Consider the following 27,095-nt stretch of genomic DNA (forward strand, 5'->3'; position numbering starts at 1 on the left):
TAGGGAGTGGGATGAAGAAGCTACAACAGCAGTTCTAATCCAGTCCCAGGTTGATGGTATTTTTACAAAAAAACCCAGCCAAATATTAAAACTATTTTAAAGGCAGCTGGGTCTCGAGGGTGTCCATAATGAACAAGACCAGCAGATGTCTTCAACTTGCCTGTATCTTTAATAGGGTGAAGGGTCGGGCTGCACTTCAGTCCCTATACCAGGAGGCCATGAAGGTAACACTGGGTTTGATTCAACAAGGTGAGGCCTACACTGGACGTTTTTATGTCCGGTGTAACTTCCCACCCTCACAGCTCCAGCAGTGTAGAAAGGACACAGATTGCTGCCTGGGTTTTAACCCAATTCAGCATCTCCTGTGGACCTGTAGTTACACCACTGCACTAGGACCCAAGAGACCTGGCTTCTATATCTGGCTCTGCCAGAGACCTACTGTATAGTTGTGGGCAAGTTCCTGTGCCTCGGTTTCATTCTCACTCTTTGTCTAGCTAGATTGTTAGCTCTGCGACAGGAACTATCCCTCACTGGGGTGTTTGTACAATGTAGCACTGCGCAGGTGCTACTGTCATCATAATAGACTTGCTGAGAGCAGGTTAGATCCGCAGTCTGCAACTTTTTTTCATTTGCAGGCCCCTAAATTTTTTTGAATGGAGGTGCGGCCCCCTTTGGAAATGATAGACAGTCTGCAGATCCCCCCCCGATGGACCTCAGGTTGTAAACCATTGTTCTATGGTAACAACAACCTTTCGCAGACCCCTTAGACATAGTCTGCGAACCCCCAGGGGTCTGCGGACCACAGGTTGAAAATCACTGGGTTAGATGAATTTTATGGTGGCTAAAATGCCCAAACCCTGTCCAGGACAATGTTGACACAAGAATAAAAGAGGATAAACTGGCCAGGAATAAATCTAGGCTGGAAATGAGAAGAAGGTTTCTAACACTAACCCAACCTTCCGGCCTTCCTCCTGTGGTTTACTCATCTGGAGTGGGCCAGATTTTGAAAGATCTATCTCCTAGTGGGGTCTAGGTGCCTGGGCTTAGTGCAACCCAGGTCTGAGGTTCTCACGGTGCCGGAAGGTTTAGAGAGAGGTTCTGGAACAGCCTCCCAATAGGAATAGTGGGGGCAAACAACCTAACTACTTTGAAGCTGGAACTTGGTAAGTTTAAACTAGGCTGTCAATTAATCGCAGTTAACTCACACAGTTAACTCAAAAAAATTAATTAAATATTTGTGGATGTTTTTCTAAATTTTCAATATTGATTTCAATTACAACACTGAATACAAAGTGCACAATGATCACTTTATATTATTATTTTTTATTACAAATACATGTAAAATACACTGTAAAAATGATAAACAAAAGAAATAGTATTTTTCAATTCACCTCATAGAAGTCCTGAAGTGCAATCTCTTTATCATGAAAGCGTAACTTACAAATGCAGACTTTTTTTGGTTACATAACTGCACTCAAAAACGAAACAGTGTGGAACTTTAGAGCCTACAAGTCCATTCAGTCCTATTTCTTATTCTGCCAATCGCTAAGACAAACAAGTTTCTTTACATTGATGGGAGATATTGCTGCCTGCTTCTTATTTACAATCTCACCTGAAAGTGAGAACACATGTTCGCATGGCACTTCTGTAGCCGGCATTGCAAGGTATTTCCATGCCAGATATGCTAAACATTCGTATGCCCCTTCATGCTTCGGCCACCATTCCAGACGACATGCTACCATGCTGATGATGCTTGTTAAAAAAATAATGCATCAATTAAATTTGTGACTGTACTCCTTGTATGTCTCCTGCTCTGTTTTACCCGCATTCTGCATATATTTCATGTTATAGCAGTCTTGGATGATGACCCAGCAGATGTTGTTCATTTTAAGAACACTTTCACAGCAGATTTGACAAAACGCAAAGAAGGTACCAATGTGAGATTTCTAAAAATAGCTACAGCACTCGACCCAAGGTTTAAGAATCTGAAGTGCCCTCCAAAATCTGAGAGGGACGAGGTGTGGAGTATGCTTTTAGAAGTGTTAAAAGAGCAACACTCTGATGCGGAAACTACAGAACCTGAACCACCAAAAAAGAAAATCAACCTTCTGCTGGTGGCATCTGACTCAGATGATGAAAATGAACATGCGTCAGTCCGCTCTGCTTTGGATTGTATCAAGCAGAACCCGTCAGCAGCACGGACGCAGGTCCTCTGGAACGGTGTTTGAAGCATGAAGGGACATATGAATTTTTAGTGCATCTGGCATGTAAATATCTTGCAGTGCCAGCTACAACACTGTCATGCAAACACTTGTTCTCACTTTCAGGTGATACTGTAAGCAAGAAGCAGGCTGCAAGCAGCATTATCTCCTGCAAATTGTAACCAACCTTGTTTGTCCGAGTGATTAGCTTACCAAGAAGCAGGGCCGGCGCAACCCATTAGGTGACCTAGGCGGTCGCCTAGGGCGCTACAATTTGGGGGGCGGTGACCGCGGCGGTATTTCGGCGGCGGGACCTTCCGCCGCCTCTGTGTGGAGCGGCATTTCGGGGCGGGACCTTTCGCCGCCTAGGGCGGCAGAAAACCTGGCGGTACTCCTGCCAAGAAGTAGTTCATGGTTTTATGCCTGCCAGGAGAGAGTGACCCCTGCTGAACCCCCGCCCCGCTCCCTGCCCCACAGCACCCCCTTGCGCCGCCCTGGGGCCAGCTCTGCCTGCCAGGAGAGAGTGACCCCTGCTGAACCCCCGCCCCGCTCCCTGCCCCACAGCACCCCTTTGCACCACCCTGGGGCCAACCCTGCCTGCCAGGAGAGAGTGACCCCTGCTGAACCCCCGCCCCGCTCCCTGCCCCACAGCACCCCCTTGCGCCGCCCTGGGGCCAGCCCTGCCTGCCAGGAGAGAGTGACCCCTGCTGAACCCCCGCCCCGCTCCCTGCCCCACAGCACCCCCTTGCGCCGCCCTGGGGCCAGCCCTGCCTGCCAGGAGAGAGTGACCCCTGCTGAACCCCCGCCCCGCTCCCGGCCCCACAGCACCCCCTTGCGCCGCCCTGGGGCCAGCCTTGCCTGCCAGGAGACAGTGACCCCTGCTGAACCCCCGCCCCGCTCCCTGCCCCACAGCACCCCCTTGCGCCGCCCTGGGGCCACCCCTGCCTGCCAGGAGAGAGTGACCCCTGCTGAACCCCCGCCCCGCTCCCTGCCCCACAGCACCCCCTTGCGCCGCCCTGGGGCCAGCCTTGCCTGCCAGTAGACAGTGACCCCTGCTGAACCCCCGCCCCGCTCCCTGCCCTACAGCACCCCCTTGCGCCGCCCTGGGGCCAGCCCTGCCTGCCAGGAGAGAGTGACCCCTGCTGAACCCCCGCCCCGCTCCCTGCCCCACAGCGCCCCCTTGCGCCGCCCTGGGGCCAGCCCTGCCTGCCAGGAGAGAGTGACCCCTGCTGAACCCCCACCCCGCTCCCTGCCCCACAGCACCCCCTTGCGGCGCCCTGGGGCCAGCCCTGCCTGCCAGGAGAGAGTGACCCCTGCTGAACCCCGGCCCCGCTCCCTGCCCCACAGCACCCCCTAGCGCCGCCCTGGGGCAGCCCTGCCTGCCAGGAGAGAGTGACCCCTGCTGAACCCCCGCCCCGCTCCCTGCCCCACAGCGCCCCCTTGCGCCGCCCTGGGGCCAGCCCTGCCTGCCAGGAGAGAGTGACCCCTGCTGAACCCCCGCCCCGCTCCCTGCCCCACAGCGCCCCCTTGCGCCGCCCTGGGGCAGCCCTGCCTGCCAGGAGAGAGTGACCCCTGCTGAACCCCCGCCCCGCTCCCTGCCCCACAGCGCCCCCTTGCGCCGCCCTGGGACAGCCCTGCCTGCCAGGAGACAGTGACCCCTGCTGAACCCCCGCCCCGCTCCCTGCCCCACAGCACCCCCTTGCGCCGCCCTGGGGCCAGCCCTGCCTGCCAGGAGAGAGTGACCCCTGCTGAACCCCCGCCCCGCTCCCTGCCCCACAGCACCCCCTTGCGCCGCCCTGGGGCCAGCCCTGCCTGCCAGGAGAGAGTGACCCCTGCTGAACCCCCGCCCCGCTCCCGGCTTTCCCGTGTTTTCTGTCTCCCCCTCGGTCAGTGCTGGTGGGTTCTGCCGCTGGCTGGATCCCTGCTCGCCAGCCGGGGGGGGGGGGCAGTGGCTAACGACGGGGGGGGGGGGGGCGCCAGGCTGGGGGCAGGGGGACGATGCAGCAGGCAGGGCCCTGCCCCCGCCCCGCTTCTGGCCAACACTGGCTGCGAGGGAGGGGGGGGGGCCTCGGGCGCCGCTCCCGGAATGACGTCAGAGGGTCGGAGGGGCGCAGGAGGGAGTCTCTGCGCGGCGGGGGCCAGGGTGACCCCGGGGCCCTCCCTTACCTGGAGCTCGAGAGGGTGGAAGCGCCCCAGGGCAGGCTGGGAGGTGTAGTTCCTGAAGCGCCTCGGACCGGAAGTGAGGGAACCGGCTGCCCCAACAATGGGCGCTTCCCTCCCGCAGGAGGCGGAAGACAGCCTGTCTGCCCGCCCCCTCTCCCGGGGCATGCTGGGAAACGTAGTTCTTTGTCCCTCACGCTCCCTGATTGGCCGCCGCGGCCCCTGGGGAGCCGCTCCCGGGCGGGAAACGGGGCGCGCCGGGGCTGGAGGGGCCTGGCTAGCGATGGAGCCGCTGCCCCCCGGCTCGGCCAGGCTCTGCCCCGGGGGCGGCAGCAGCGGCGGGCACGGAGAGGGGCGGGGCTCAAGGGGTTCCCGCTTTGTGTGTCTGGGCGGGGGGGGAAATCCGCCGGAGCTGGGGGAGGGGTCGGGGGGGTTGAACGATCTCTGTGAAGCCTGGGGGCTCCCGGTGCCGCGGGGCGGGGGCGGGGGGGGGATGAAATCCTCTCCGCGGCGTTGTCTGCGCGGCACTTTTGTGGGTACAACTTTTGTGGTTCAGGGGTGTGAAAAAACAACCCCCCCCACACACCCCCCCCACACACACACCTCCCCCCCCACACACACACCACACACACACACACACCCCACACACACACCCCAACGATAAAAGTTTTACCGACAAAACGCACCTGTGTGGACAATGCTGTGTCGGCGGGGGGAGGAGAGCTCACCGCCTCTGCCTGGGGGTGGATTTACAAAGAGGGGCGACACTGCTCACCTTTTAGCGGCACGGCTGTCGTGTCACTTCTGGCTCCGAGAGTGATAAAATTCTCCCCCACGTCTCCCCGATTGTCACCGACGGGATACAAAATCCAGTCAGCAAGGAGTCCGGTGGCATCTGAAGAAGTGGGTTTTTTACCCACGAAAGCTTACGCCCAAATAAATCTGTTAGTCTTTAAGGCACCACCGGACTCCTTGTTGTTTTTGTGGATACAGACTAACACGGCTACCCGCGATACTTAAAATCCAGTCAGGTTTCTCTCCTTTTCTCTCCAGTTATTGACCCTTCCTCTAGTCTCCTCCTCAGATTTCCCCCCATTGTGATGACAGCTGTGCACTGAGTGCAGTTTGTCATTGAGCTGCTACAGCAACATGCAGCTCCCTTTCTTGAGTCGATAGTTAAATGATCACTTTCCCCTCCAATGGTGCATTGGTTTGCATTTAGAGAGACAAGTGGTTGAGGTAGTATGTTTTCCTGGACCAACCTCAGTTGGTGAGAGAGACAAATTTCTGAGCTACACACAGCTCTTCAGGAGAATATCCTAAAATTTTGCCCCGCTTCCTCTCTAGGTATCTGTTACTTCTTTAATATTCCCTGAGATTTTTTTCCCGGTCTCTCTAATTATAAAATATTAACAAAATCTCTGATTTTGACCTTTTCCAAATTCTTGAATATGATAGAAAATCTTTGCAGATGTTGCCCCTTTTCTCTTGATTTGTCAAATAACAATAGAACAGTCACTCAAATTTTACCTCTTTACCTACTATTGACTATTGATATAAAATCCCACACATTTTTCCATTTTCCTCTCTTATTTGTGAAAATTGATCCAAAATTCTCCAGATTTCCACCCCTCTCTCTCTCTTTAAAGACTGAACATTGATATCAGCTGTCAGATTTTGCCTTTTTCTGAGTAATTATCAAATGTCTGTTAAAAAGCATCGTGGGTTTCGAGATGTTCCCCTGTTTAGTTGCAGCAAGTTCTCCTGTTTTGGAGGGAATTTGTTGCCTTGAGCCATTCTCCATCTTGGCAGTTGCAGGGGTTTAAATGGTCAACTTTCCCGTCTCATTTGATACTCATTTCTTTATCTCCATTCAAATGTTTGCTGAAGAAAGTGATTTGTCCCGTATTTAATACACATCAAAGCCAGAGGCTTCCCCCTTTTGGGGGGGAAAGGTGTCTCCCAGTTGTTCACAGGACAGTTGGCTGGACCCTTTTCTTTTCCTCAGGGGGCACAGGATGAGGGTTCACTCTGTGACTGGCTCTTTCTGTCCAGGCAGTGCCCAGAGTGGCTGAGAATCCCCACGCTGCCGTATTAGCCCCTCACTTTCCCCTCACCATGTTCACCAGCAGTATCCCAAACCCCCATGACGCATGGTCTCTGTGAGGGGTTGCTTCCCCCAGTGCTGAGATGTATTCGCCTCTGGGGTGGGTTTCTGTTGGCCATTATGTGTAAGTCACTGGGCACCAAAATTTCTTACAAATTTTGGCTCTTCCATGCCATCCGTTCTCCTGTTAAAGAAGCATCACCCAGGGCTACCTCCACCTGTGTGAATGGTTGGCATGGGCGGCTAATAAATGGATATACAGTTTTCAAATGTTGATATGAAACCACAGATTGTGCTTCTTTCCCCCTTTTCAAAAGTGTGGCAGCTTCAGGTTTTGAAGGGAAAATTGTTGCTGTGAATCCTTCTCAGAATATGGGGAGTGAGCAAGGGGGTTATACCAACTCCCCTAACAAATCGTGGCCAACCTTTGGGTTATGTCCTTTGATACATTAAGAAAGAAGGAACAGAATTCAAGAGTAAGACTCAGCTCCTAAGATCCTGGTTCACCACACGCAATTCCTTCCACTAATATTCTGCTCTCATGATATGCCTCAGGCATGGGAGCCAGATCACCAGCTGGTGGAAATCAGCAATGCATCCTAGCCCTGAGAGTGCTGTGCATTCAGTGACTGACCCAAACCCTGCTGACGTCAACAAGAATGGGCTTTGCATAAGGCCCATACAGCCAGGGCTGGCTCCAGGGTTTTGGCCGCCCCAAGCAGCCAAACAAAAAAAACAAAACAAAACAAAGCCGCGATCGCGATCTGCGGCGGCAATTCGGCGAGAGGTCCTTCGCTCCGAGCAGGAGTGAGGGATCGTCCGCCGAATTGCCGCCGAACAGCTGGACGTGCCGCCCCTCTCCGAAGTGGCTGCCCCAAGCACCTGCTTGGTAAGCTGGTGCCTGGAGCCGGCCCTGCATACAGCAGTGGTTTTCAACCTTTTTTCATTTGCGGATCCCTAACAAGTTTTAAATGGAGGTGCAGACCTCTTTGGAAATCTTAGACATAGTCTGCAGACCCCAGGGGTCCACGGACCACAGGTGGAAAACCACTACCCTAGAGAGATCACGGTATCAAAGGAGAGATCTGAATGTGGATTCACAGGAGTACATTACAACTGTTCCCATTACAATTACTTTGTTACGAGAAATGGTAATTTGCTGGCATCTCATCCCTCCTGTAGTATCCTGTGATTGTAAGTGCATAGGAGCTGGAATCATGTCTTTATGTCTCATGGGCACCATTAAAGTAATAGAACTTATAATAAAAAAGAATAACTAAATTGAAAAATAAATATTGAAGAGCACATCACGTAACTGCTATTTATTTTCATAAACATGAGATATTTCAAAATGCTATAAGCAGCAGCACTAAATGTACATCCTTGGAAGAAATTAAAAATGGAACTTTGCAGTTACCCAGTTCTATGCACCAAACATTAACAAATACATCAACTGGAAGAAACAGGCTAGGAAAAGGCATATTTAGTAAATTTCTTTACAAAAGTTTTCTTAGTTCAAAAAAGTGATACAGTAATATCTACTCCCAACTCTCAGAACTCATTTTCATATGAAAATATAAGTATCAAATGTAGTTATGTCTCCGCATCATACTAAAGTAGGTACTGTACTAATTCTTACCCTGCCTGTATAACAGAGATTAACAATATATTTGTATACAAAAACATGCTCCTCAAACATTGAGGTATTACTGAACTTAGGTATGAACTTCCAGTTGAATACTGGTAGCAAGAGCCACCTCTCATAATCCAAGACATGTACCAAAGGCAAGTGTGTACATGGTGTTTACAGAAAATTCCCACAGAAGTACAAATGGTAACCCCTGAAGTTACATCTGGTAGAACATAAGCCCCATTCAAAATTAGGAATCAATGTTTTTAAACTCAACTAGGTGCCATCAGTAGCTCCAAATGCTCACAACTTTTAAAGAACATCTATAGTTCTTAAGAAGCAATATGAGGGCAGTGTCTCATTGTTTGGCAGCCTCCTTGCAAGAACATCCATGCGCTCTCTACCCGGATAATATAGTTCGTCAACTACTTCAAGGATTGGATCAAAAGTAAAACAACATTAACATCAAAAAACACAATTATTTTTTTAAAGAATCAAAAATGTGCAAAGTGGCAGTGACTGTCCAGGTCAGGTAAAAAAAAGTTTAGCAAGTCTCCATGTGTTCTATTTCCATTAGCAACTGCTGTTGTCTGGCTTGCAATTTTTCCTTTTCTAGCAATAACTTGTGTTCCTCTGCCTGAAGGGAATGGATATAATCAGTGGCTTTATTCAAGATGAGTATTTTTGCGGCTTTCTCATTTTTAACCAGTTCAGGTACATGGTCCCTTAATGTGAGGAAACTAGACCGCAGATCCTTATTCCGCTGACGTTCCAGACAATTGAGGCGTAGACGTTTGCTATCCTCTGACTCTGCATTTTGAGGACTTGAACTCTTAGACTCTGGTTGGATCACGGGTTTTGTGACATGGGGCACCTCATTTTTTAGCTTTTCCTGTGGCAGGGCGTCTTCACTTTCAATGTATGGGGAAGGGGCGGTGTAGTAATAATGCTGGTGAATCGGGGTGCAATGCTTTAGAATAATAGTCATAACTGTCTTCTTGGAGGAAGAGTGCCTTTTCTCCACTGCCAGAACCTCAATGTCTTCCACGTCATCCTCTTCCTCATCTTTAGAAATACAAAATATAAGATAAAGAAAGTAAGTTGTTCTCGCCAAAAAATATTCACACAGGACCTTGACATTTAAAAACTAGTAACATATCAACCTCAGCCTAGATCAATCCACACAAGCGGTCCATTTCCTGGACACTACTGTGCTAATAAGCGATGGTCACATAAATACCACCCTATACCGGAAACCTACTGACCGCTACACTTACCTACATGCCTCCAGCTTCCATCCAGGACACACCACACGATCCATTGTCTACAGCCAAGCTCTAAGATATAACCGCATTTGCTCCAATCCCTCAGATAGAGACAAGCACCTACAAGATCTCTATCAAGCATTCTTAAAACTACAATACCCACCTGCTGAAGTGAAAAAACAGATTGACAGAGCCAGACGAATATCCAGAAGTCACCTCCTACAAGACAGGCCCAACAAAGAAAATAACAGAACACCACTAGCTGTCACCTTCAGCCCCCAACTAAAACCTCTCCAGCGCATCATCAGAGATCTACAACCTATCCTGAAAGATGATTCTTTACTCTCACAGATCTTGGGAGACAGACCTGTCCTCGCTTACAGACAACCCCCCAACCTAAAGCAAATACTCACCAGCAACCACACATCACTGAACAAAAACACTGACCCAGGAACCTATCCTTGTAACAAAGCCCGATGCCAACTCTGTCCACATATCTATTCAAGTGACATCATCATAGGACCTAATCACATCAGCCATACCATCAGGGGCTCGTTCACCTGCACATCTACCAATGTGATATATGCCATCATGTGCCAGCAATGCCCCTCTGCCATGTACATTGGCCAAACCGGACAGTCTCTACGCAAAAGAATTAATGGACACAAATCTGACATCAGGAATCATAATACTCAAAAACCAGTGGGAGAACACTTTAACCTGTCTGGCCATTCAATGACAGACCTGCGGGTGGCTATCTTACAACAGAAAAATTTCAAAAACAGACTCCAACGAGAGACTGCTGAGCTGGAATTGATATGCAAACTAGATACAATCAACTCAGGATTGAATAAGGACTGGGAATGGCTGAGCCATTACAAACATTGAATCTATCTCCCCTTGTAAGTATTCTCACACTTCTTATCAAACTGTCTGTACTGAGCTATCTTGATTATCACTTCAAAAGTTTTTTTCTCTTACTTAATTGGCCTCTCAGAGTTGGTAAGACAACTCCCACCTGTTCATGCTCTCTGTATGTGTGTATATATATCTCCTCAATATATGTTCCACTCTATATGCATCCGAAGAAGTGGGCTGTAGCCCACGAAAGCTTATGCTCTAATAAATTTGTTAGTCTCTAAGGTGCCACAAGTAGTCCTGTTCTTTTAACATATCTGTGTGGATTCTCAGGACAAACAGCAATCCATAGGTTTTTAAGTGTTCAAGATATGCACTAAAAGCAACAATGCACTAATTGAGGATAAAAATAGGCTGCATATACTAACTATCTACAGATAGATGGAGATAGATAGTGCATACACTCACACCCAGACACAATACGTGGGGATCTCTGCAAAATTTAAATTAGAACCCTAAAACAGACAGTTTTCTGCACTTTCAGGTTGTACAATAGGAGGACACATGAAGGTGCAACCCAAATAAACACACTAGAGGAAACAGTATTAGAGAAAATGCCCTGTTAAAGTTGGTAGCAAAACATGTCTTTCATTTTTCCAGCAAAAGTGTGCTTTTTTAGTGTAGAACTTGCATGTTGAAGTGCTAAACACAGAGACAGCATGCATCAGTAAGAGTCACAGCTTACCAGTTGTGCATGTTCTCACCGAGACCTATAGTGATAACAGGTGAATTTTATATTACAGTAAGAGGTGTAACTGAATAATGCACAAGTTGCACTACCTGTCCTGCATCGTAGGTGATATCTTGTGCATATGTGTGATTAGTCTCAACATTAAATGTGCACTAGTGTATGAATTACTAAGGCGGAGTACAAAAGAATAGCATATATGTGTAAGGACAAAATCAGAAAGGGTAGAAAGGCACAAAATAAGTTATGCATAGCAAGGGACAAATGTAATTGGAATTCTTTTTCCATATGGTTTACTGCAAAGAGTGTCATCCCTCTGAATGCTTTAAAGGCAACATAACTTCCAAAATCAAGTGTTGGCTCTACATATGGCCATACATATGACACCACAGTGTATTAAACACAATAAAAATTAATGTCGTTGATTTGTTTGGCAGGACATGGAAATGAAGTATAAATTTCAATTCATTGTAAAACAATATAAAATCAATATTTGTAATACAGTTCAATAAGGTTTCATCTGGCTTTTTGATCAACCAAATTAAAAAGCAAAGGAAACCAACCACACTCAAGTGTCACTGTGCATTCTCCAAGGCCGTTTCTTCTCTTTCTTTGGTGCTTTTATTTTATATAAATTCAACCAGGAGCAGATTTTCAGATTAAACCGATATTGGAAAGTGTGGCAAACTGAGAGAGGGACCGAACCAAAATTCAAAATGACGTAGAGAGAATGAGAAATTCGACACTGCAGCAAATTTAGCCACCTATTGGACTGCTTACATGTATGGGCCCAGATACTGAAATGTATTAAGGTTCCTAACATCTACTGATTTCAGTGCGAGTTAGGAGCCTAAATAACTTTGAGGATCTTGACCATGTAATTACAGCACATACCTGGTCAGCAGCAGCTTATGTGGTGTGCCACAGTCACATGGATGTCATAATAGTGCTTGCATAATCTTAACTGGTTATCCTGGACACGACTGACTGAGAGGCCAGCTGCCTATCAGTACGGGAGCTCTTTGGAGGTCGGACCGGAGGAAGTATTAAACATGAATAAATTTGTGAGTAAGCAGGAGGAAACCGACAGAGGTAAGGGTCAGCATTGTATTCTCGATATCCATTCTATAATCACAAACACATTTAGAAAGCATAGGCATACAGATAGATTAGCTGTAATGTTCTCCATTTATATGACCAGAACCTCAGCTGCTGTAAACCAGTGTCGCTCTGTTGACTTCCTTGTAGCTGTGTTGATTTACACCAGTTGAGGAGTTGGCCTACAGCCTCTGGACCTGCAAACTTTCCTGAGAATCTGAGTTTCTATTGAATGCTATGGGGGAGATCTTCCATCTTTCTCCCAGTTGTTTTATGTTTATTATGGGTCCTCATTTTGTGTCTTCTGCATCCATGGAGCCAACATCTAGCTGTGGAATCCATCAGAGATGGGGGAAATTAGAACAAAAAATGCAGAAGGACTTCTCCTCTAGCTGTCTAAATGAAGCTCTGCTAATATCTTAAATGCAGGATAAGAAAGCATGGGGTCACATTTCTTAGCAATACTAGTGCTCCTAATCCGACATTATCATTACTGCAGCTAGATGGGCAATGTAGGATAGTTATGATTCAGTTTGCATCTGGGTGTTAGAAGTGAAGGATGCAATTTGCATAAAGGATGGGCAATCACCTAACCTCAAGCAGTCTTTCCTGGGAAGGGGAAATCTTGTTAGTTCCTCCTTCATGCTTTGGAATGCTGTTACAATGGAGACAGATAAATATGGCATTTCAGAGTTCTTGTTAAATATTAAGTCTCCTGGAGAATTTCTGCCCACAGCTAAGAGATACATGGGAGATAAAATCCAGATTTTTTTAATATATCAGCTATTTCATAGTTTCATAGAGTTTAAGGCCAGAAGGGACCTTAGATCATCTAACCTGACTTCCTGTATTTAACAGGCCATTAAAATTTCACCTAGCAACCCTACACTGAACCCAAAAACTTGTCTTGGACTAAAACATTTCAGTCTTTAGGAGACTAAACTGTTGTGTGCCATAGGCAGAGAACAGGAGAGACTGCGGTTCCACCAATGCCTGAGGCCCTTGCAATGGTAGAGAATTGAATAGGTCAGATATACCCAGATGATCCTAGCAGGTGATCAGTGCCCCATCCTCCCACCCAAAGGTCCCTGCCAATCTGAGCAGGGGAAAATTCCTTCCCACCCACAACTCTGGAGATCAGTTGGACCCTGAGCATGTGAGCAGGACATCTAAGGAAACAGATTCTCTGAACCATCTTGGAGCACTGGTCCACCTTACCAGGTGTCCCTTCTCCTGCTATGGTCAATCCCTGATGCTTCAGGTGAAGGTTGGAGGGAACCACCTGACCCCACTCACAGCGTACATCTAGTCAATGGTACATGGGGGGGGGGGAAGTCCTTTATGACCTCTACAGGCAACCAGATTGTTAGTCTCTAAGGTGCCACAAGTACTCCTGTTATTTTTGCGGATACAGACTAACACGGCTGCTACTCTGAAATCTGTTCCATGAGTCTTCTCTGCAAGTATTTAAACGACCATAAAATAAGATTAAAGGCTTTCTTCAAAACAGGGGGCCTAAAGTTAGGCTTCTAAATTCATACCGATGTCTAAAAAAGTGGCCTGATTTTCAAGAGATACTGAGCCCCAAAAAGTTCCCAGCATAGCCAATAGGTACATGTGGGTGCTCAGGGTTTTTGAAAATGAGGCCCTGACTAAGCAAAACTCTTAAACATGTGCTTAACTTTAGGTCTCTTTGTTGGCTTAGAGTTAAGCATGTGATTAGGATGCTGACTCAGGGCATAGGTGCCTTAATATGGATTTAGGAGCTTAAGTTTAGGCACCCAGTTTTGAAAATTTTGACCATAAATTATTATTCTGTATGCGATCAAAACTCTTGAATTGATAGTAAAGAGGGAAAGGAAGATTATTTTACGTGGGGATCTACTTGAAAGGAGCAAATTTTCTTCATTATGATTTCCCCGCAAACACATTGGGTAGTTCAGCAAACAAACCTGGTCATCAGGCGCAAGGAAGAGGATTTACATGATTCCCAGGTCTACTTCTCACAGTGTTTGGGCTCCTGCAGAATCTTTACTGGACAGTGAATTAAAGAGGCCGGCATCAATTTCTACTATCAGTGGTAACCAGCCGAATCCTTTTATTTAATTTCAGGTGTTTATAATGAGGTTGTTTCCCTCCTGGCAAATATGGATGACCAAAATAAGGGCATAATTGCCCTCAGGATTGCCTTTATAGCTGAGACCAATCTGGCTAGCGTTGTGAGAGTTCTGCTAGAGAAACTGCAACAGGATGAGGTAGGGCAATTTCATGAAATTACATCTGCTTTCCATGTGTCCACACCAAATTCTACCTGACTTCATGGGGGTATAGGGGAATGCATGGGGGTAATTCAGTATAGAACTTGGCCTGGCGCACCATCAGTATAATCAGTATTCATCCTTCTGTCCTCAGGCATAAACTCAGAATGCAAAATGCTGTTATTACAGATCAGGATGATATAATGCTCTATAAAGAAAGCATTGTCCTTTTACACACAGTGGAGTACATGGGCTGGATATAGTAAAAGTACACTATAGGACTTGCAGTAAGCTCTTCCAATAATACTTTGCCCTTCTTTAGCATCTTCATCCAAAAATCTTAAAGCACTTACCTAATACTAATGAATTAAGACTCACAGCACCCTTGTGAGAATGGTAAGCATTATCCCCATTTATGGATGATTTGTGTCACAGGGAATTAAGTTACTTGCTCAACACCACTTAGCAAGTTAGTAAAAGAATGTGAATAAAACCCAAGTGAACTGACTCCCTGCTCTAAATCCTAGGCTCATTAATTATGCACATGCGCAGTAGTGCAGAATTCCCCTAGGAGTAATATTCAGACCCCTTTTTCCATTGATTAATACTTGCATCCAACAAAGTCCATTTCTCTATTAAGGGCCAACACAGAAGGCATTTTAGTTTCAATTAAAGTACTAGAAGGCCAAGATAAGCAGTTCAGTTCAGAACTGAACATGGCCTCCTAGTACTTTAATTATTTGAATTACTCAATTAATTATGTTAATTAATTTGATTAATTACTTGAATTACATAGTGCCTATGTATTCATAAGTTATCAGAGACAATTTTCAATTAAACAAATCCTCCTTACGTTTAACAATGAATGGAAGGAGCTTCTCCCCAGTGGAGCTGTCTGGTCTGATTGCAGTGGGCAGACGCAGTCCTTGTCAAGCAGAACCACTGGAATGTTTGGCCAGTCAAGAGATCTGATTGGCTTTGAACATTCCAAAGTGCTTTATGGCCTTGGCATGCAGGTCACATAGATTTAGAGACTCACAGGAGACAGAGATGGAAAAGACCCATTGGATCATCCAGTCCATTTCCCTGCTAATGCAGGAGAATTCCCAGCAGTCATTTTTCACTGTTTGGGCCAAACTAATTTTAAAATCCCCTAATGACTGAGCTTCCACCACTTTCCTAGGAAGACTATGTCATAGCCTAATAGACCTGTCTCACAGTTGGGGCATTTTTCCTGTTATTAAATTGTATGTCTTTTTTTAGTTTAATCCCATTACTCCTACTTTTACCTAAATGTATTATACTAAAAAATTCCTCTCCCTCCTTGGTGTTCACACCCTTCAGATAGGTGTATGGTATTATCATGTCTCCCTCATAGTCATCCCTTGGCCGCATCTGCCATAGGCAGCTCTTTCAGGCTGTCTGCAGAAGTAGAGGTCTGCTCGGGCCCAATTTTTAAGCCCAACCTGAACGGGCCCCAAGCCCACTCACCTCACCCTGAGAGGGTTGAATCATTTTCCATCTGATCCCAACCCTTCCCCCCAAACCAGATTCTGCCACCACATCCTGCTCATGGGGCCAGCGCAGCGGCAACAATGTGCAGCAATGGCTTCATCCTCTGACACTGCCCCCTGCTGTGCTGGGTATGTGCTGCAGAGAGAGAGAGAGATGCTGTGACTCCTCGGCATCCTCACTCCACAGCGCATGCAGCGCAGAAAGGAGGTGGTGGCTGGCAGGAACATGCGGTCACGGTTGTGCCGATCCCATGGGCTAAAGGAGGAGAGCCGACCTGACCCGAGTCCAAGAGGGGTTTTCTCATCCAACCTGACCCTGACGCCTCTAGTCAGGTCCCGTAGGATTTGGGTCAGGTTGCAGGGCTCTATTCAGAAGTCAATTCCGCCACCCCCCTGCATTCTTTTTTTGCTCTCCCATGAATTACTTCCAATTTGTTGAGCTCTCTGGGAATGTGGTGCTAGAAAATGCAACAATCCAGATGCAGTCACACCTCAGCTGAACAGAGAGGAACTGGTGTCGTCCTGCTTTGTGCCATGATCCCTGTGTGTAAAAGACCCAACCCACATGGCTCTTTGTGGGAGCCATCACACCTTGCATATACAAGTTGACTTTGTTTTTCACTGTCACCCCCAGGGCACTTGTTGCTTCCCACTTTTCTCCCTCCCATTATGTCAGTTACTTCTACCACCTTTCCAGATGTGCTAGTTGGCAGTTTTCTGAAATGAATCTTGTTCTCTGCTCAGGTTTTTAATTTCTCTGTGTCCCTCTTTAGTTTTTCTCTGTCCCAACTGATACCACAACTCCTCCATATTTAGTATCATCTGTGAATTTCTACACTGATGGGCCTCATAAAAGTCACCTTCGAGTGTGCGACTGTCAATGTCGATCTAACTGCTGAGCTAATTTCCCCTAGGAGCTGTTGAGGACTTACTGCGGGAGTTGGGTATTTTGTAATTACACATTTACAAATTCTGTCTGGAGTGGATAGAGCAAGGGCAAGGTGCTCATTTTTATTGTTTGTTTTAAATAAATGAAACTAGATAAGGGGGCAGTGAAGGGCACTTATTCTGGCTCTTTTCTCTCCAGGAAGATTAAAATATGTAAATTGCTCGGCTGCTTCTGAAGTGCTGCTGAATGCAGTGATTGTGGAGGGCATGGCATGTTTTACACCAATTAAGCCAATGGATTAGTTGTGTGAGCATGCAGGCTGAGGAGTCAGTGTGGCCTAGTGGATAGAACTCTGGATAATGACTCAGGAGACATGGATTCTCTTCCTGGCCATGGACCTGCTCTGTTATGATAAGACTTGGGCTAGTCATTTCATGTGTGGATTGTAAACTCTTTAGGACAGGGGCTTATTAGCCAAATTACTGTGTGGTCATCAAGAAAACCTTTTTCCAATTGTTTATTCTCTTTTATGTTTTGTCCGCAGCGAGACAGAGTTGACATTTACTGTGTCCTGGAGAAAGTATTACAGCAGGACACTAGGGGCCTACAGAAATGGCTACTTAACAAAATAATAACCCTGGCCTCAAGCCACATGAGAGAGACTCAGGTAAGTTAGTTCTCCCGAGATACTAATCAAAGGATCCAAAGCTTTAACTAATTAAAACTCTCTTTTTCGGGGGGTAAACTATATACTGAAACGAAAATGTATTCTCCTGTTAGAGGCCCACACCTTCCTCCAGACCAAAGCCCAGGTCCTAGACAGCACTTGTGCACATGCATAGGATGGGAGAACTCACATGCAAAAGTTACACATGTGCTTAAGTGCTTTGCAGGATCAGGACCCGAGACACATGATATCAGACACAGAGAGAGGCCTATGGTTTCTTAACGAGCAAGTCTTTCCCGAAGTCTACTAGGGATTTCATTATTGATCCTGATGTTATGTGGAAGGCACTCTGATACTATAGCGATAAGTGGCAGTATAAAGCCCCAAGACAGACAGAATCTGAGCTATCTCCAAAAGAAGCAGCATTGGATTTAGAATATAGTTTGCCAGCAGGAAAACCCATGGAAAAATCCCTCTTGTTCCAAAGGAAGTCAGCCTCCTTTTTGGGGACAGTTTATTCCAGGAAAGCTCTCTGAATATCTTGAAGCTGCCCAGTCTGTGTCTCACTACCTCCTCAGGGAAGGGCAGGGGAAAATATCATATGACATCCACCACAAGTAGCTAAGAGTAAATAGTCTAACTAAGCAGCTTGCAAAGAGCTCAAAGGCTGAAAATTGTTTAGCCAAATGACTCGATGAATATTTATGACTAATGACTCTATGCACAGAAAGTTGCGAGGGTTCATTCACAACTTATGCACAGAAATAAGGACTTGACTCATATAAACAACTCTGGCTAGTGCAACCGGCTTCAGTCACCTCAGTCTCTCTCTCTCTCCCTGTTTTTTTTTTTAGGAAGCAACAAATGAACTAAAAGTGGCAGCTAGCAACACCTTAGTGACCCTGGCACGCTGCTATTTCTATGAGGTGATGGACGAGCTGCAGTGTCATCTGATAGTACTGGAGAAGCCTGAAGAGTATATTTTCATTACGCTGGGCAACCTGTCATCAGCTTATGGTATGGTAACTTCCATCTTTTTTTTCAAAGTTATTGTCTTTCATTTAAGGACAGGGGATTACACTCTCTACCTAAAAATGTTACAGCTAAACAGAGCTCTGTTTGCGTGTGTGCATGCGTGTGTGTCTGGGGAGAGACACAAGATTAACTGCTGTGGCTAGTTCTTGGCTTCCAGATCATGAGCTATCCAGACGGAGGTGCAAGCTCTAACTTATGCCCCTGACTGAAGTTCCTTGAGGATGGGAATGAGTGGAAGATCAGGTCTAGTGGAGCTCTTCTCCACCCCACTTTCCATCCTGCCCCAGTGCTCTCTCCCCTTACTCTGGGAGTGAGTTGGGCATCGGGCACAGCTGTACCCTGGTAGAGGATTCCCCTCTTCAGGGTGAATCCCCCACTGGCTTTCAATGGCTGCTTTAAAGCCATTCTGCTCTGCTTACGCAGCACAAAATGGCCTAGGAGCCCATAGCATCCTGCCCCACGGTGTTTCTAAGTGTGTTGTAAGAAGGCAGAGAGCAGCTGATTATCTTTCTTCCTTCTCTTCTGGCCTTTTTCTGCAGCACTTCAGTGTATCCCATATGTGGGAAGGACCCTGAACGCCATGTTCCCCATTTTGGTGTTAGTCAAGGACAGCAGGCTGAGACAAGCATTTTGTGGTGGTAAGTGCAGCACTTACTGGAGGTGCCCAAAATGGATATTGAGGGGGTCTTGGTACAGATTGAAGTGACTGGCCAAGTTTGCAAACAGGCCCTGAACTGTGCTCCCTGCCCTGGATTGCACCAGGTGCTGCGTTCCTTGGCTGCCGTGGCACTCAATGAAGTTGAGAGTGCTCCGTACTTTGCAGGAGGCGCTGAGCATTTGTAAGTTCAGGCCCTTTATGACTCATGGATATAATTTAAAATAAACAGACACAAAGGCTGACGCTGCCCATCTGCCAGGAGGCTCCTGGGGGAGGAGGTGAAGGGAGCAGATTGCATTACTGAACATTTAAAAATCCCCTGTTTCCCACTCCTCCACCCATTCTCTCCCCTTAGTTTCTTTATCATCATCTCCTTTCACCCTCTTTCTCTGTCTTCTCTTCCTCTCCACTTCTCTCTTCCTTTGCTTTTCAGGTGATGCTCAGTAAGGGGTTAATCCTGTGCCTTTGAGGTAAATGGGAATTTTGCCATCAACTTCATAGAGAACAGGATTGGGCCCTAATTCTTCTTAGCAAGGACACTAGATACACCTACTTTTAGGGCAAAGTGCTCCCCAATACCTTCAAATCCCAGTAAAGCCAATGGATGTTAGGGGCACTGAACATCTTTCAGACAAACTGTAACTCAAGATGAAATCATACAGTGTAAGGGTTAAATAAACAATAACTGCAGAGGACGCGAGTCATTCAGAGGAGAGCTGGTTGAAATATTTTGATTTTTAATTATATTTTCCATAATTTTTCTTTCCAAATTTGATGAAAAACAAACCTGAAAAATGTCAATGACAATTTTGATCAGGAAGTGTGCATCCAGTGTTTTGGAGCAGCTAAAGAGGTGGCTGAATTTTTTTGATTTTTGAAAAATATCAATGATTTTTATACTTTATAATTTTGGGGGAGGGGGGGAAACCTATCAGTAAAGATTTTTAATTTAATTTAAACTGCTTTTTCAACCAGCTCTAATTAAGAGGTAACAAGGAAGGGAGAAAAAATTTGTCCTCAAATGATGGTAATTGAAAAAAGATTGAGAGATATGCAAATTTAAAAGCCTTTTCAGAAACAAGACATGGAATGGGGGGAAGAGAAATAGCTCAAAATTGATATGGGATTTCAGCGTCTAGTCCTGAACTAAGCAGTAGCTGCCATGGAATTGTAGTAAACTTTAGGCCTGGGTGAGTTCACTGATAAAGCAACTTCTCCTCGTTACTAATATGTCCTTTTCACATTGCCTGTCTTCTCTCCTTCCATGCAGTTCTGGAAAAATGGTCAAGGGCAATGAATCTATATTTGACTAACTGGGATAAGAGCACATTCCCCAGCATGGGTACATTGCCATTCTTCGATACAATTCTTCCATTCTATTGTCTTGTGACCAGCAACTGGCTGAAATGTGAGGAGCTGCAGGTGAGAATTGCTGGCTTTCTAAACCTTTAGCAGAAATTGTAATGTTAAATTCTATGTGTCTGTCACTCTCTGTGATGATGGCAATTAATAGTAGGTCCTTTTGGATGGAACAGAGTGTCATGTAAAACATCTAAAACCCATATATTTATAATGTCACCACATCATGGAAATTCTGTCTGTACACAGTGTACATAGCTTCTAGTTTTATGCACCTAATGTGCAGATGAACACGGGATAGTGGGCTAAATTAATTCCTGGTATAAGTCCATTCAGCCCCAGTGGAATTACAGCAGTTTTGAGTTGGCTGAGAATGCATACTAATCTGGGGAATATTTTACCTGGTATAGTTGTGAAGTGCATTAGAATATAATCCTGAAACCAACCCTACGAATCCTGGTTCTTTACCAGGAAATATTGAGATAGGGCCGTTCCTACAGTGGAACAAGGGAAGTTGCACTCATTAGAAGTAGAAAAGGTGTGCCCATTGGATGATATTGAATGAATTCTTAGGAACATAAATTCTGTATCTCATCTATGCAGCTCAAGCAGGCCATCATCAAAGCCCTTGGTCCCATGATGAGCCTCCTGCTACACAAAGAGGAGCATCAAGATCGGGTATTTGAACGGATCTCATGGCTCCTTGAGCAATATAAGGAGGACATTGATGTTTTTCACGTCACCAAGGTGAGGTACCACTCATTAAGGTAACTGTCTATGCGTGTGCATGTATGAACTGCATGAGGAATTTGCTGCCAGTGGGGTTTCCTGGTTTAGACAGTGACTTGTTAGATAATAAATATCCACACGAGTTCTGGGTTTATGCGCATGGTGACCCAGGCAACAAGATTTGTAGGTAAATGCCTCTTATGAAAAGCATCCTCTGTTTCCTGGGGAGGATAATAAGGAGATAAAAAACAGAACACCTGCCCCACTCCCCAACAAGATACTCCCTCCTTGTGATTTCCCAGTACATCCTGTCAACTCTGTGTCTCTCTTTTAGATCCTAAGCTCCTCAGAGCAGGGGCTGCCATATGTTGTCTCTGGTCAGTACCAAACCAACTGTCAGTGGTTGAAAATTAATACTAAGGAGGCTTGAGGGTGATTGCTTTGGCTTATATAACTAGATCGATATAAAAGCATTGCCTGTCTATTTCATCTACCGTTCTATGCAGTGCTGTTGTAGCCATGTTGGTCCCAAGATATTAGAGCGAGAAGGTGGGTGAGATAATCTAATTAAAGATATTGTCTCACTCCCCTTGTCTCTCTATTTCATCTACCTCAGTACCACATGAGCAAGAAGTAATGGGCCATATTCTGTCTTCAGTGGGGCTACACAGTTGTAAATGAAGTCATGAGACAGCTATAACTTCTTGGTAGTGATATTTACTCACCATCTCTGTTGGTTGAAGCTTTCTGGTACAGAGTACGTGGTCACTTTTGGGGTTGAAATACCCATGATTTGAAGGGAACCAACGGATCATGGACTTGTTTGATAGCATGAGGGCACTACACAACTGCTTAAACATAATCAAATATGTAGATGGCATCAGAGACATTCTGGAAGCTTCAAGCAGCAAAGGAGAAAAGTGTTTAGATGCAGGAAGGAATTAGATTTTCATCTTTTTTATCAATAACCTGGCAGAGGACATAAACTCATCACTGATAAAGTTGGCAGATGAGATAAAAATTGGGGAGTGGTAAATAATGGAGAGGACAGCTCACTGATTCAAAGTGATCTAGATCACTTGGTAAACTGGGCGCAAACAAAAGTCCATTTAAATACGGCTGAATGTAAATGTATGCATCTAGGCACAAAGAATTTAGGCCATACATACATGATGGGGGATGCTGTCCTGGGAAGCAGTGACTCTGAAAAGATTTTGGGGGTCATGATGAATAATCAGCTGAACACGAACTCATGCTGTGGCCAAAAAAGCTAAAGCTGGGATGCACGAAAAGGGGAATCTCAAGTAGGAGTACAGTGGTTATTTTACCTCTAGATCTGGCACTTGTGTGACTACTGTGGGAATACTGTGTCCCGTTCTAGTGCCCACAATTCAAAAAGGGTGTTGATAAATTGGAGAGGATATTGACAGAAGAGCCACAGTGATTAAAGGATTAGAAAACACTTCCCTGCCGCAAAAGGTGGTTCTATTGACTCTGGCCACTAGGCCGCATTGCCCTGCTGCCAAGGGCGGTTCCATTGTCTCTGGCCACTAGGCTGCACTGCCCTACCGCGAGAGGTGGTTCTATTGACTTTGGCCACTAGGCCGCACTGCCATACCTAGAAGGGCAGCTCTAGGGACTCGTGCTGTTGGGCCGTGGACCCTCACCGAAGGGCTGCTGCACTGATCCCGACCATTAGGCTATGCTGCCCTAGGAGCCAGGACTGCTGCGGTGACTAGGGAGACTAGGCCAGTGGGGCCGCCCCAGATCTATTTCAATTCCTCCACAACCTGGTACCAACCTGACGGGGTGGACCTGTCCTGTAACAGGGTGACTTAATTACAGTCTATAATATCTTACACGAGGGACTCATGTTTTATAATGGGCTCTTCAGTCTAGCAGAGAAAGGTGTAACTTGATCCAATGGCTAGAAACTGAAGCTAGACACATTCAGACTGGAAATATGGCGTACATTTTTAATGGTGAGATAATTAACCATTAGAACCATTTACCAAGGGCCGAGGCGGATTCTCCCTCACTGACAGTTTTTAAATTGAGATTGGGATGTTTTTCTAAAAGCTCTGCTCTGGGAATTATTCTGGGCAAGGTCTATGGCCTGTGTTGTACCGGAGGTCAGACTAGACAATGGCAATAATCCGTTCCAGCCTTGGAATCTACGAATCCCCTGAAGCTGCTTCAGTCACTACATATTGCTCCTGTGTGTGCCCACCATCTGACTTTCACCCTCTGTTGCAGAGTCTGAGCCAGCTCTTGGAGGTCTCTTGTGAATATGAGATCCCTCTACCTAAAGAGAAGTTTCAAGCCATCTGCAGTGCTCTGCACAACCAGGTGAGGGGTGGTTTTGCTTGGATCGCTTGAGCTTAGGCACAGCAGATCTGAAGCATATTAACAATCAAAATCTATCGAATGATAGTGCAGAGCCTGGGGACCTCCTCATGCCTTACTGATTTCTGTAGGCTCAGGAGTAAGCAGGTAGCGGTCTCATTTTCTTAGCTAATATCCAGCTCAGTTTGTAAAGCAATTTCACCATAAGCCGATTATCAGGGGGAGTCAGAGTTGTATAGTAAAAACTGTGGCTGTGTCTTGATTAGATCAGCTCTGCTGCTCAAAACCCTTTAGCTTCTCTTATCTAATGTATTGGTCATTGTGTTTGATTCTTGCTGTGCATTCAGTACCATCTACCTGGGGTTCAGACCTCTAGTTGGACAAGTAGGAAGTGGAAGCTTAGAAATTAACTGAACGTTTTCTTTTCAATTGCTTCTGATTAGTTTTTCTTTGACCATTTCCCTTCTTCCCACAGATCTGTTCTCAAGCTAAGCCGCTCAGCACGGAAAATCACGCAGAGCTGTTCAATTGTGTAGTTCTGCTAGGTAAGGGGAAGAGACTCTGAGTTACACAGTGGTTTCCTTGTAACTTCCTTTGTCAGGTATGGTAAGAATAAGAGTTCTGTTGTCAGTGAGGACGTGATTTGTTCCCTTGCAGCCCGTTCTTCTCCTGATGATCTGATACCATTTCTGCTCTCGCAGCTGGAGATTGAGAATGAGACTGTTCGTGTGGCCTCTTTGAATCTGCTCAGTACTATTGTTGGTGCCGACTGTAAGTAACACAGGAGCAACTGTGCCAGCTGCCCTCTTGGCCGACATGCTGAGGGTTGAGTTGGGGACATCCAGAGCAGGGCCGGCTTTAGGAAGTGCTGGGCCCGATTCGTGGGGCTTGTACTCACCAGGTGGCGCTCCGAGTCTTCGGCGGCGGGTCCTTCACTCGCTCCGGGTCTTCGGCGGCGGGTCCTTCACTCGCTCTGGGTCTTCAGCGGCACTTCGGCGGCGGCTCCTTCACGTGCCGCCGAAGAGCCGGAGGGAGTGATGGACCCGCCGCCGAAGTGCCGCCAAAGACCCGGAGCGCCGCTCGGTGAGTAAAAATTAAAAAGGCCACTGGGCACGGGGCCCTGTTAGGCGTGGGGTGCGGGGCTCTCTTAGGTACGGGGCCCGATTCAGGAGAATCGGGGGAATCGGCCTAAAGCCGGCCCTGATCCAGAGCTAAAAGCATGAGCTACTATAGATTGAGCTAAAGAACCAAGGCTTTGTAGGCACGGCAGGGCTGTAACAGACTCATCGCCTCTGCAAATGGGGCACAGAGTCTCTATAACACACAGTCACCAGTGGTTTGGATCTCCACTAAGGGACCAAATGCTGCCCTAAGTTACCCACCTATGGCCACCCAGAAATCAACAGGTTCAACTAAGTGCTGAATGTAGCCCAAGATATTTTTCAACTTCAAATACAGAAGTTAACTTGGGGCTAATGCATGTTAACAATAATCAGATAAAAATAAAATAGGACTCCTGACTCGATATTCGTCAGTATTATACACTATAGATTAGATTCTGAGTTCTGTTATACTGGTGTAAACACAGATTAACTTCAGTGACCTCAGTCTATCTAACGCTTTTATAATATTTCCATCATGGTAGTATGATGGCACTCTTTATAGAAATGGAATTATTTTAGATTTACACTGGTGTAACTGAGACCAGAGTCTGGTCCTATGTTTTTCCCACTGATTCTGTAGATGAGAGAAGCTCGGTACTATTCTTAAATAGGGCCCTTTGAAATCCAGGATTAATTCCAATGTGGAAAGTGAGTGAGTGGAACAAAGAAGTACTGTACACCTCTCCTTATCTTTCAGTGCCCGAGACAAGAGTTAAAAAGTTTCTGATTGTGAAGGCAGTGAAATCCACTTTCAGTGATCAGAATGCTAAGGTAAGATTGTGTGTGGAGCAGTGAAATATTTCAGTTTTTTTCAATGATATAGGATGAATGGATATCTGGGTGGAGTTTTCATTCAGATCCAGAGGAGAGACTGCAGACTAGAGAAGGCATGTCATTCTCCTGCCAGTGTTAAATGTATCCACGTTTATAATCTAAGGAGATAAACTCAAAAGCATAAGGAGTCTCATATCCTATCTCCTATTTCAGGCAGAAGGGATAACAATAACTCTTGTGTGTAATCTCTACTCTTGCAGGTGAGGAAGGCAGTTCTTCATTTCATCAGGAAGCTGCTCAGTTCAGGAAGTGTGGAGAATTGTGCAGAATGGGATATGGTAGCATATATTTTCCGCGAGTTCAGTGTGTCCAGCAGCAAACTGGTAAGGAGAGTTCATAACACTTAGGACTTGGTCCTACCATACTTGCATGCTGATTGCTCCCCTTGCCTTCTGTGGGAGTTTTGACTCAAGGACATGAATGATTAGAGCCAGAATCTGATCAGTTATATTGGTGTAAATTCAAGGTAACTCCACTGACTTTAGTGGCATTACTCTGGATTTATACTAGTGTAACAGAGATCAGAATCTCACACTGGGTATTTACATCTAACAGAGCTATCTAGGTTACTCAAACCTCTGATGAGACACTGAAAATTCTGAAAACACCATTTTTCAGTGAAATGTTCTTGTACAAGGAAGTACATCTTTTTGTTTTCAATAGACTCTCCAGAGAACATAATGCTGCCCAATTCTGTGGCTGTTGAAGCATACATAAACTGTCAGCACAACACCGAGGTTATGCAGGCTGCATCCCAGACTGTCAGGAGCCTGGAAAAGCTTGCTGCATATTTCCCTCACTACATACTCTACTCTACATGTACTAGTTTAAAAATATCTTCAATCCGTATTTCTATCCATGGACACAGCCAGGGGCTCCAGACACTTTGTGCTCCATGACTGGATCCATGATATGTATTAACATAAACAGTTCAACTTTACAGTAAGTTGTTGATAGAATCACACTATTTCACTAGGAGGGTGGTGAAGCACTGGAATGCTTTACCTAGGGAGGTGGTGGAATCTCCTTCCTTGGAGGTTTTTAAGGCCCGGCTTGACAAAGCCCTGGCTGGGATGATTTAGTTGGGAATTGGTCCTGCTTTGAGCAGGGGGTTGGACTAGATGACCTCCTGAGGTCCCTTCCAACCCTGATATTCTATGATTCTATGACACTCACTACACACAGAATGACCAAGCTGGTTGGGGCATCAGAACAAACAGAGTGGATCCCCCTGGTTCTGCATATTTATTTCCACTGGGCGGAGTCTGAATGTTTTTCCTCAGAGATAAAAAGATGAAACAGTTTTTCAAATTTAAAAAAATTTAACACTGTTGGGGAAACTCTTTTGTGTTCAGTGAATCATTCCCTTCGCTTTAGGGTTTTCCTAAGCCTGGGATCTGACCCACCAGTTAGGAGTTTCTATTATTCTCTTTCCTTCAGACGTTTGTGCACTTCCAGTGCAATATAAAAGCAGGCATAGGTCAATGTTCAAGATGGCTTCGTAAGAGAAGGACACTGATTCTATAGCCAGTGTCTTACTACTAGCTCATAAGTTCTATATAGCTATCTCACAGCA

At 46.0% G+C, this 27,095-nt stretch overlaps 1 protein-coding gene across 1 annotated transcript; it reads right to left on the reverse strand.

Annotated features, from left to right (window-relative positions):
• Positions 1-8,642: 8,642 nt before the first annotated feature.
• On the reverse strand, positions 8,643-14,388 carry LOC135892888 (N-myc proto-oncogene protein-like). The gene is made up of 2 exons (XM_065420656.1): positions 14,379-14,388; positions 8,643-9,163 (listed from the first exon to the last, which is right to left on the reverse strand). Exons 1-2 carry the CDS (start codon positions 14,386-14,388, stop codon positions 8,643-8,645), a joined length of 531 nt encoding a protein of 176 aa, XP_065276728.1.
• Between the last annotated feature and the right edge of the window lie 12,707 nt (positions 14,389-27,095).

The sequence above is a fragment of the Emys orbicularis genome, chromosome 21, assembly GCF_028017835.1.
Source record: "Emys orbicularis isolate rEmyOrb1 chromosome 21, rEmyOrb1.hap1, whole genome shotgun sequence".
NCBI classification, from domain to species: domain Eukaryota; kingdom Metazoa; phylum Chordata; order Testudines; family Emydidae; genus Emys; species Emys orbicularis.